Consider the following 12,420-nt stretch of genomic DNA (forward strand, 5'->3'; position numbering starts at 1 on the left):
CATTGTTATAGGTTGTAGTCTCAAGGGCTTGTATTTATTGACATAATCCATATGTAGTATTCTCTCATTCCATGCCTATAGGAGACATCGTTAATTGATCCCAGAAATTCTTATAGAGACTAAACTTCGCATCATAATGGTTTTAACAGCCCCTCTCAAATTAGTTAATCAAATTTAGCATAAAAGACAAAACATTTAGTCACATCTGATAAGAATCTTATGGGTTATTCCAGGTAGCCAACTCACAGGTATATGGCACTTATTCAAAGAGGAACAGAGATTTTTAAAAATATTTTTAGAAACCTATATGGCTACTAAAAGAAAAAGACACAAAGGTTGTTCAGCTGCAAAAATAATCAGGCAAACCAGTGGAAACACATAAATATGAATTAAAACTATAATTGTTTCTCCAAAGTTTCTCTGGTTTGATAGGTCAAACTTAATTTTTATGTGGAACATGTAAAGTCTGATAATGTCATTCAACGCAATTTCATAGTTTTTTAGCACTGAGAATGGGCAATAAGTACCAATAACTTCAGGCAGACTTTCACTTATCAAAGTGCATCCAAAGATGGAAAGTAAACAAGGATTAAAGTAATCTTATGTAAAGAATGATGTGATTCTTAAAACCCACTGTTATTAGAAGTACATACAAATAACAATAGACTTGATGATTTTTAATTGAACAAATTGTAGAGTAAAAGTGTCTATAAAGCAGATTGTAAATATCACAAAAAGTAATTTAAATTTTTTTTATTTTGTTACATATATTTATATTTCAATTATCCAGCAACCTAATGCAAAATACAATAAAAAGATATACAGAAGCCTCTACTTCAATTAACATGGATGAAATAATTTTTACCAGGCCAATGTTCCTGCTGATAACAACTAGGAAAGCTACATAAAGTTTAAAAAGGATCTCTTTTTAAAGGTATCACAGAATTGCTGCATCAATAAAGAGCAGATGAACCCTAATTATAGAAAGGAAAAGGTCAGAGTATATGTAGGATGAAAGAATTTGTCATGTAATTTTAATAAAAATAAAGGTAATATCAAATGAGATAAGATATATAACTTAGGGATATTTCTTAATAATAGAGGGGCCAATATCACAGGCATAAACATGTATGAACAATGCTTTTACTGGCAAATCTACCTATTTCATAGCAACTATTAGTGTTGGTTCATAAGACACAAATGAAGCCCTTTCTGGAGAATTGCTCCTGCTAAACAAGAGCCACCTCACCCAAGAAGCAAAGTTTCTGCTCCTAGAGGGATGCACCTCAGTCGATGGCTAAATGACATAGAGATATAAATGCCACTTGCTTCACTAAAGGTGAAACTCTGTGGTGCAGTTTGGGCTCCAATAAGAGCAAACTGGACATAGCCTAGCTTGAGGACCATGAAGAAGCCTCCAATGAGGTAGGTGTCTTAATAAAACCCTCTAAAATCTACCTCTACCTCCCCTCCTGGCTACCAAATGTATAAGGTCGAATCTCTAAGTGGCTAGGGAAGTACTGAGATTGCTAAGGAAGAAGGATTATATATGCCAGAGGACCTGGCCCATATGCAGAACTTAGTAACATGTACTAGCAGGAAATGGGAGAGTATTCCTGGGAGTGGATCCTGAGAAAACTGTGTATTAGCTTCCTATTGTAGCTGTAGCAAATTACAACAAATTTAGTGGCTTAAAACAACACAAACCTATAATCTTATCATTCTTGGGGTCACAAAGTATCAAGAGGGCTGGTTCCTTTTGGAGGCTCTCATGGCTCTCATTTCCTTCCTTTGTACTTCTACTGGCTGCCTATATACTTTGGCTTGTGATGCCTTCTTCAGTCTTCAAAGCACAACAGTCAAATCTTTGCTTTCAACTTCACATCACCTTCTTTTCTGACTCCAACTCTTCCTGCCTTTCTTTTGTGGGACCGTTGTAATACATTAGGCTCATTTAGATAATCCAGGATAATCTACCCCTCTCAAGATCTTTAACTTAGTCACATCTGCAAAGATTCTTTTGCCACATAAATTAACATTTAAAGGTTTTGGGGATTATAATATGGACTCATTGGGGGCCACTGATTAGCCTACTCAGGCTGGATTAGTGCAGTGCAGTCTGGTTCATGACCATGACTTCATCCTCTGCTCAGTGCATCTCACAATTAAATAGTTCTTGTGTATCCTATTCTGATCTTTTTTAATGAAATGGAAACAAACATCAATATATTTTATTATTCTTCCTTTCCTACGTAAATGCAGAAGGCCATACAATTTATTCTAGACCATTCTTTTTTCACTTATTATCATATCTTGGAGAATTATAATATCAGTATACAGACAGCTCTGTATTTCTAAAATAGCTACATAGCATTCCATTAAACGACTGTACCATAGTACAAGGAATCACCTATTATAGACTCTTTTTCCCCAATTCTTTGCTATTACAAAAAATTCTTAAGCAATTAACTCTGTAAATGCATTTAATACATGTGAAGATACTTGTAGGACAATTTTCCATAATCAATATTGTTGGGTCAAAGGGTAAATACATTTCTAGTTTAAAGGCCCTTAAAAGTATATATAATCTTCACTTTCCTTATTGAATAGGTACCAAAGTACAAACACAATGCAGCAGTTTTGGATGTCCAAATTATTAAATTGTTTGACAAACAAAACTTCATTAAAATCAGAAGAATCAAATATCTACGAACATTTTATTTTCCCACTATCACTCATATATTTTGAAATTATATCATTTATTTAACTTTATATTTCAATTTAATAACAATATTAAATTTAATATTGAATGATACACATACAGACTTTCTTAGAAAGTGTAACATTTAGTTTTTAAAGCCCAAATCACAGAATACGAAATTTGGTGCTACAGTAAGTATTCTAGAGAAAGTTATCTGTCTGGTGACTTTCTAAATTAACAGAATTACGGAACATTTGTACCCACAGAAGCATCACACGCCCTGGCCTCTCACTTACCAGAGTGCCTGTGCTGAGCAGAGTGACAAGGCCAATAAAACACTTAAACCAACTGTTCTCTACTATCTTGAAGCAGGTTTTCCTTATGTTCTGCCAAATTTTTCCTTTCTTATATTCTCTACTGATTTGACCAGGTGAAGATCTCCGTCCATAATCTGCCAAGAAAGAAACTGCTAAGAACAAAAACGTGGAAAACTCATGAAAAAGTACACACCTCAAACATCCTACCATATGCTTCAGCAGTTATTTATTTACACATTTGATATAGGTAGTCTCTTATTTATAAACAGTTGATTTTTTTTTTTTCCTTTTTTTTTTTTGAGACAGAGTCTCGCTTTGTTGTCCAGGCTAGAGTGAGTGCCGTGGCGTCAGCCTAGCTCACAGCAACCTCAAACTCCTGGGCTCGAGTGATCCTTCTGCCTCAGCCTCCCGAGTAGCTGGGACTACAGGCATGCGCCACTATGCCCGGCTAATTTTATATATATATATCAGTTGGCCAATTAATTTCTTTCTATTTATAGTAGAGACGGGGTCTCGCTCTTGCTCAGGCTGGTTTTGAACTCCTGACCTTGAGCAATCCGCCCGCCTTGGCCTCCCAAGAGCTAGGATTACAGGCGTGAGCCACAGCGCCCGGCCAAACAGTTGATTTTTAATGAAGCTGTAGTGACCACTGAAATCATTGAGCAGCAGAAGAAAAACTGAACTTGTGCATTTTATAGTAGTCAGAGAAAAGAAGTTGTAAAAGGCAGGGACAACTTAGAGCATCCCCTCACTGCAGAACAGTCTGAGAACAGAATTTTTTCCCACCCCTACAAAAAGAAATAAATATACACATCTCCTAAATGCTACACTGTGGTCTAATGCATGAAACTGCACTCTGTAAAGATTCATATGGAATAACATTCATTTGCATTTAAAAACACAAACACGCACAAGATGTTAAGAGGCATAATATTAGCTAATTAAATTGCTTTGATTTCAGTTCTTAAGTTGCATGAAAATTGGAATTTTGACTGAAACTGTTTAAGGAAGTAACCTGGCCAACGAAGTATTTTGTGGGTAGAGTACATGAGTGTGGGTCTGAACAAGAGAGTTAACAGAAGAAAAGAGAAGAGATTGATTTGAAAAGAGATTGATAAACAGATGAGGAAACGAACAAATGGAAGTAGGTGGAGTGTAAAGTCAAAATATTTCATTTTAAAATTTTGCCTAGTGTTAAATTACACACCTGGGGGTCAAAAAAATATAAGGCATAGCACGCTAGGAGGCTGAGGTAGGAGGATCGCTCGAGGTCAGAAGTTTGAGACCAGCATCAAGCAAGAGCAAGACCCCCGTCTCTACTAAAAATATAAAGAAATTAGCTGGACAACTAAAAATATATAGAAAAATTTATCCAGGCATGGTGGCACATGCCTGTAGTCCCAGCTACTCAGGAGGCTGAGACAGTAGGATTGCTTGAGCCCAGGAGTTTGAGATTGCTGTGAGCTATGCTGACACCATGTCACTCTAGCTCAGGCAATGGAGTGAGACACTATCTACAAAACAAACAAACAAACAAACAAACAAAAAACCAAATATATGAGACACATTTTCTCCCTTGTCTTAAATGATGTAAGTCCTAGAATTCATGCTACTGAGAACAGATTCTTATTTTAAAGACAGAAATTTGAGCATTTAGAAGTTACCTTTTTGATGATTTTCCAATGATTTCAAATGTCCAAATGATAGTAATTACTTAATTTTTCTAGGAAACTAATTTGAAGTATAAGACATCAAATGTATATATTATATATCTACATGGATCCTTGTACAATCTTAATATTCATGTTAAATATAAATGTTACTATTAGAATCTGTTTTCATATGAGAGTTGTAGGATATTTTCATATGAGTATTTTAAATGTTGACACCATTTCATGAAGTCTGAGAATATTTTATTCCACTTCAACACATACATGTGTATGTATAGATGTGTGTGCATACATATAATATAGATATGTACTTTTCACAACTGCTTTAATTATAAAGATTTTATGTTTTCCTCCAAAATCATGCTTTTCTCTAATGTACATAGTTATATAGTTACCAGTATAAAATTAAATATGAATATTATATGATTTTACCCAATATTACCTATAGTATGGAAAATATGTTTTAGAATCAACATTATCAATAATATTCCACTTACATAAGGCTACTCATTGTTCTATTCGGCATTAACTATATCAATTAATGTCTCTGTAAACTTAAATAATGAAGTATAATGATGATGACATTGACATTATTATTGGGTGCTGCTCTTTGGGGGGCAAGGTTCTCTTTCTCTTCTAAGATTATACACACACACGTGCACACATATATGTACCCTAATATGATCTTTTTAACAATACCATAAGATATATGTTATTATTATTCTCATTTTTACAGGTTAGGAAACTGAAACAGAGAGAAGGTAAGTAAATGCTGGACTGGGTTTTAAAATCAGGCTGTCTGATTTCAAAATCAACCTTCTTTACTACTCCACTAAACTTTAGGAAATAGGCCCTTTCCCTCTTTTACCAATGTTCACATATTTTGACATTTATTATAAGTGTCTGTCAGGATACATCATGCACACACGTGTGTGTGTATCCCTTAGCCAAATTAATAAACCGATTTAAAATTTTTTTATTTGAGAATATTATGGGGGTAGAAACAGTTTAGTTATGTAAATTGATATTGTACTATTTGAGTCAAAGTTATAAGTGTGCCTCTTTAAAATTAAAAGTATATCCAATACTATTACTTAGGTTAAGAGAAATTTAATCTAATTTCAATAAAATTGCCAAAGAAATTTTTTTCTTACCATTTTTAAGATGCTTTGGCCTTTCACGTTCACAGACCATTTCTTCTTCTTCAGAGATAGCAATATCAACTGTACTGCATTCAGATGAGCTAGATTGCTTTATTTTCTAAAAAGTAAAGTCCCACCAAAACAATTGTGATTAAAGTTTCATTTACTCACTGTAGCTAAAATTCATTTCATTTTCAGAAGTGAGAATAATTATGTACAGAAAGAATATTATCAAGTTTAAAAATTTTAGGACCATTTCATGATTGGTATTAAAATGCACCCAATAAATCCATATTTGGTATAAGTTGAAGTTTTAAAAAATATTTTAGAATACTTAATTTAAGCCATAATAATATTTAGATTAAAATTAGCATTTAGTTAATAACCCTTTGCTTCTAAAAGACATATAGGCTACCTTCAATTTACTAAAGAATTTGGGTTCCAAAGTTTTCTTGAAGTTACAAGTTTCCAGTATATGCTCTTTCAAACAGATCTGTAGCTCAAAACAAATACTTCTTTGATGCTAAACATGGGGAGATACTCATGCACTTCCTTTATATTGTAAAATCCAGTCCAGACATTGTTGTGCATGTCATCATAGGATGGGATTGATGTGAGTTTGTCATGAAGTGACATAAAGGAAAGGCACAAGGAATCGGGACAAAACATGCTTATGAAAACGCTACAGTCCCTATGGAAAGAACCTGGATGCAGAGACTGCCTTTTTTCCCCCACTCTAGTCTCCATTAAAGTCCAAGGCTGGCTAGGACAAGGTGGTCATTGCTTTGCAAAGGAAATAATGCAAATAACATGGTTTGCCTTTACTTGAAATTATTTTCTTATAATGCTTTTTTTTAAAAAAGTGAGTATACAATATATCATCCTTTAAAGTAACCAAGATCTTAAAGTTAATAGTATGTAAATAATATTTTCTAATTAAAATAAATCAAGATAAGCATGCTATTAATTTGAAATAAAACTAGTATTATTTCTTAAAAATTAAGAAAATGTCTTGGTAAAGTCGCAAGCAAGAAGAAGAAGGAATTATAAATATTTTGTATACTCTTGGTCTTATACACAATAAATGTCAAGGAAATTTAATTATAAAGTCTTGTCTTCTTTAGTCCTTACAGGGTCAATTGTCAGTAAGGCAGTATAGTATTCAATTAAAAAAATAAAATATCCAGGAGAATATTACACTTAAAGAAACAAATCTTTTTTATCCTTTTATTTCCTTTATATTTTAAAATTTTATTTCTAATGAAATAAAGGCTATAACAATGTATTTATTTGAGTGTAAACAATAAGTAAAGGAAATATAAAATTTGAACCCATAATTAAAATTATATGCTTTACATTTATATTTTTAAAGAGTATTTTAAACCCTGGCACAAACTATTTGATGTGAACTTTTTTAAAAAAAAACCCATGAGTAGTAATTATTTTAATTGTATAAGTAAATAAATTAGGATTCAAAATTGCAAATCATTTATTATGGTGGAAGATTATTTAATGGCATGAGAAAGTGACCAACAATATATTACTACATTATAAAAAACACATTGTAAAACATGATGTAAAGTTTGATGTTTTTTATAATATGTACATATATGTGTGTATTTGTAATAAAAAGAAGTCTGTAAGTGCATATACCAAAGGAACAAGTACTGTAGCTCTGATTTATCAGTGATTTTTATGTTTCTTTTCTCTGTTTTTTTTTTTCTTGGCTTTTGGTAGATCAACATCCTAAGTACTCATAGGCTACATAATCTAAAAAGTGCCTGACTAATTAAATTAAATGTATAACTAAATATATAAATAAATGAATATATCTTTTGTGACTAGTTAACCAACCAAGACCAAATATTTATGCAGCACAAATGACAATTTCTATAATTTCAACATTTACAGTTATTTCAAATTACAGCTTTCCTATGTATTTTCATACTCCAGACTTTCCAAAAAGATGGGCAAGAAGTTTCTGGGGATAATCCAACATGACAGTGCTGTGGTAAATAGCAATTTTATCCAGAAATATATGGTAGTCAAAGTCTTCAGTGAAGTTACAGAAGTGTGCTGAGTAGGAATTTCCACCTCTTTTCTAGTAACGGTACTAATTTTTGGTAAATGAACTATGTGCATGGAGTGCAAATGTTTCTCTAACTAAAACTAAAATGCCTTCAGTAGATGCTAGAAGGACCTTGAATAATTGAAACTGAACTCCTATTAGAAGACTGACTTGAGAAGTTATGGAAGGGAGTGTCAACTTCAGAGGTAAGGGAAACAAGATGGTGCCAGAGATGTTGGGGACCTGGAAAGAGATATTCCCTGATCCTCCCAGGCCTGTGAATGATCTGAAATGATCCCACAGTGGGGTCCAAAGCAAAAATCCCATAATGCAGATTTGATCTCTGTAGATATAGCTTTCTACTAAATCACACCTCCTATTAAGACATTATGCTGCTTGCAAATGGAGACAATAAGACTGTTTCCAGTATGGTGTACATTTTAGAAGGTAAATGGATAACAATATCTATCCTTCTTTGAATATACTTCTGACTCTTTTTTTTTAAGCCAGAGGGTTATAACACTATCAACTGTTTACAATTCCAACTGGTGGGATTTTTTTTATTCTTTTAGTCCAACTTAATTAAATGTTATAATACATGCTGCAGAAATGAACTAGCAGAATCTTAGAATTTTAGGAAGCAAGCAAAAATCTTAGCACTCCTCTAATTCATTTTTACATGTAAAACATAATTAAGCCCAGGGAAGTTTAATATGATTTCTTCAATAATACATCTTGATTTAAAAAAAAAACAACTTTTGTTTCTTCAGTATGCTTTTCATGACCCAAACTGCCTGCTTATTAATTAAAAATTTTCATAATAATATTATCTAATGTTTCCTAAGTGTTTACTATATACCAGACATTGTTCTAGGTACTATCAAACTATTTTTCTTAATTCTTCTATTCCCCATAAGAAGTAAGGACAATTTTATCCTCATTTACAGATGGGGAAACTGAAGTTTATAAAGTTTAAGTAATCAGATCAGGAGCACAAAATCTGAAGCCAGGAGTGGCGGAGCTAACATTGAAAGAGGAATCAGACTGTGGCACTATTGCACTGATTTACTTCCTTATCAACAACGCCACAAATCAGTAAGCAATCAGGATATTAAAACATCTTACCTCTTTGCTGCCTTCATCACCTGACTTGCTCTGAATCTCTTTATTATCCAGATTTTCTATATCGGATTCTCCTGAAGCAATTGGTACAGTTTCTGAGACACTAGGACTGGGGATAAGTGATTGATTCTCATTTTCGGTCATTGTGTTTTTCTCTGTGCCACTGCTTTTTTCCTTGTCCTTGAGGAAATCTTGGGTGTTGCTCAGTTCAGAGAGTGTATGGTCGGAAATGTCCTCTTTAACATATACGTCATTTACATGGTCCATTGTCTCCTTTGGGATATTTTGTTTTTTGCATAATATTTTAAGATACACATAGTTTATTCCTGTTTTAATCCTCTCCATTGCAAGCTGGAGATTTTTTGCTTCCTTGTTCTTTTCAGTTGTTGCAGTGTTGTATGAACTAAATGAGCTCACCAATGCCAGAAATAGGTAAAGTATCTAAATGAGGAAGTAAAATGAGGCTAAATGTATCCCATTGTTTTCTTTTAAACAATAAAATATCTTTTACAAAAGCTGATTTGAAAACACTTAATATCTGCTTGCTTAGCATTTTCAGAAATACAATATATTGTCATTAACTATAGTCACCAAGTTGTACAATAGATCTCTCTAACTTATTCCTCTTATGTAACTGTAGTTATACATTCTTTGACCAACATCTCCCCAACATTTACTCCCCATTAACCACCCCGGCCTTTGGTAACCACCATTCTACTCTCTACTTCTAGAGAATGAATATTAAATGTTCTCACCACAAAAATGATTATTGTGTGAAATAGGCATTTGTTAATTAGCCACTAATAGATTTAATCATTCCATAATCTATATATATTTCAAAACATTATGTTGTAAACAATAAATACTTACAATTTTATAGTCAATCTAAAATATAAGTAAATTTGAAAAAAAAAAAAAACTGACCTCAGATTTGAAAACTGAGCACATGAACTAAAATGATACTCAGTTCTTACTCATTTACAATGTGTCAGGTGCTGTACTAGGGGTTTGTGTACCCAGAACACATCTTAAGCTCACAACATTGTATGCAATATGATTTGTTTCTCTTTTATAGATGAAAAAGGCAAAACTAACATGTCAAATGTCAAAGGTCACACAGAGTAAATTCAAGTTTGTCTTATTTCAAAGCTTATTTTCTCACTGAGCCACTGTCTCACCCAAGGTGAGAAAATGAATTATTACTCCAGGCAACTCACTTCACTTCAGCTCTATCCCATGAAGATTTGTAATGATTCTGCAAACCCAGGAGGAATTTCATGGGAGAGAGCTAGCCATGGTCCTGAAAACCACAGCTAATGGTTCTTGAGACATGGAAAGAGATTCCCTGACCCTCCCAGGCCTGTGAATGATCTGAAATGATCCCACAGTGGGGTGCAAAGCGAAAACCCCATAGTGCAGATGTGATCTCTGTAGATATAGCTTTCTAAATCACACCTCCTATTAATGTTGGGTAGTTTAGTTGATTCTCTGTTGTAATAAATTTAGTCAAGCAAGAAACAAATAAGTAAAGGAAGAATCATAACTAATACTTGTAACTTATTTTGAACTCAAAGGTAGTGTATATTTTGGTTCTTACTATCACTAAGAAATATAATTAAGGACTGTTAAGTTTTCAGAGAATCAGATTTTAATCTTGTTTGTAATTGTAGGGCATAGATTATATTTTTGGATAATTACGCTATTTACAGTTACATAAAATGAAATAAGTATATGAATATCTCCAAACATACATATTTTAAAACTTCTTTCAATAATTTTGGAACAATGTGAAGAGATGAGGTTCTCAAAAACTCTTATAGTCAATCTTTTTCTCATGGACATACACAGCTGAGATAATATGAACTGCCCCTCAAATAGTGTAAATCCTAATGGGTTACTTTTACTTCTTCTACCTAGATCTTCAATCTCTTTGGAATAAAGTTAAAATAAGACTCATATGGAAATATAAAAATATTATTTCAGATAATAAAGTCACCAAGTAAATAATCTAAATCTCAACCATAGTTTTGGCATAGCAACAAAAATTTAGGTTACAAGATAGCTCAATATGGGAAATATGTTATAGGTAAGATCATCTGGACAGCTGATAGATATTTTCTATAAACCACAACAACAGAATCTTAGAGGAGAGAAAATAAAATCTGAAAGGACAATGATCATATGATAATACCTTCCGAAATTAGTTCAACTCGTCTATCACTAGTGTCTCATTTGGCAATGAGGTTTACTTGCAGATAATATGTGTGGAACCTCACTATTAACTTCTCTATCATTCTTAAAGGACAGAGGTTCCTGATATAAGGTGAGCCCTAATGCAAGATAGGTAGTTCATTTTTTCCCCTCCTTCAATTAAGCATTAGGCACAGTGTGAAATATGGAAATGGTGTTAGGTAAGAGTTTTATGACTGCAAGCTTCATATAAGCAGGAACCAGGTTTTCTTGTAATTAGACAACCACCACACTGCTAGGCACAAAGTAGGTGATAAGTAAATATTTGTTGAAAATATGAATTATAGAATGAATAAAAGAATAGATTTTAAGCCAGGATTTGGACAAGGAAAAATGATGCTTTACCAATTAATTATATTTTTAAGAGATTACAATTTAAGATTTCTTGTATCTTAGACATACACATTCACAGATATGTACACATATACATATATAGTGAGAATGTTAAAATGCTGAAAATGAAGTTAATATTAAAACTTCAAAATGCTCTGAAACTGTGGTGTAAGGAAAGAACTTTATAACATCACAATTGCTACTGCTTTGCTCAGATGTGCTCTGAACTAAAAATAGCCTGGTCTCTTAAAGGATTAAAAAAGGAAGAACAGGCTGTGTAAATGGCCAAAGCTATGGAGGATTCATTACTTATTCTAATCCGAACACTAATAAAGAAGAGAGGGAGAAAAGGAGGATGATATTGTATAAATTTAGAGTAATTTATAAATTACATTATATGAATTATACTATATAAATTTAGATTAACATTCTTATACTCACAGAATCTATAACCAAATTTGAAACATATATTGTTTTGTGTTAACAGAGAAAAAATGAAATAATGTATATAAAACAAAACATTTAAAAGTTTCCCTGAAATTTATTCTTTTCCTCCTCAAAGGATATTTACCTATTGGGTGAGATTTGAGCAATTCACATAAAAATCAAGTAGTATGAAAGAGAAAGAAAATTCAAAATTTATTGAAGTAATTTTTTCTGATTAGAAATCAACAAATAAACATGTATTAAGGAATTTAACATGTATGGAGACTCTTATTTGAATATTGTAAGAATTATATCTTAATTATATTTAATTTGGGTATATATATAAATATATATAGGACAATATACATATTCATGATTTTTTAATTTTTAA

The 12,420-nt window shown here is 32.5% G+C and overlaps 1 protein-coding gene across 1 annotated transcript in view; it reads right to left on the reverse strand.

Annotated features, from left to right (window-relative positions):
• SCN7A (sodium voltage-gated channel alpha subunit 7) overlaps window positions 1-12,420 on the reverse strand; it is an 83,256-nt gene that overhangs the window by 16,141 nt on the left and 54,695 nt on the right. Inside the window, exons 15-17 of the mRNA XM_012757048.3 lie at window positions 9,024-9,461; window positions 5,843-5,948; window positions 2,998-3,152 (exon numbers count right to left, since the gene is read on the reverse strand). Coding sequence (XP_012612502.3) covers window positions 2,998-3,152; window positions 5,843-5,948; window positions 9,024-9,461 — 699 coding nt within the window. The remainder of the gene's footprint in view (window positions 1-2,997; window positions 3,153-5,842; window positions 5,949-9,023; window positions 9,462-12,420) is intronic.

Source organism: Microcebus murinus, chromosome 8, assembly GCF_040939455.1.
Source record: "Microcebus murinus isolate Inina chromosome 8, M.murinus_Inina_mat1.0, whole genome shotgun sequence".
In the NCBI taxonomy this organism is placed as follows: domain Eukaryota; kingdom Metazoa; phylum Chordata; class Mammalia; order Primates; family Cheirogaleidae; genus Microcebus; species Microcebus murinus.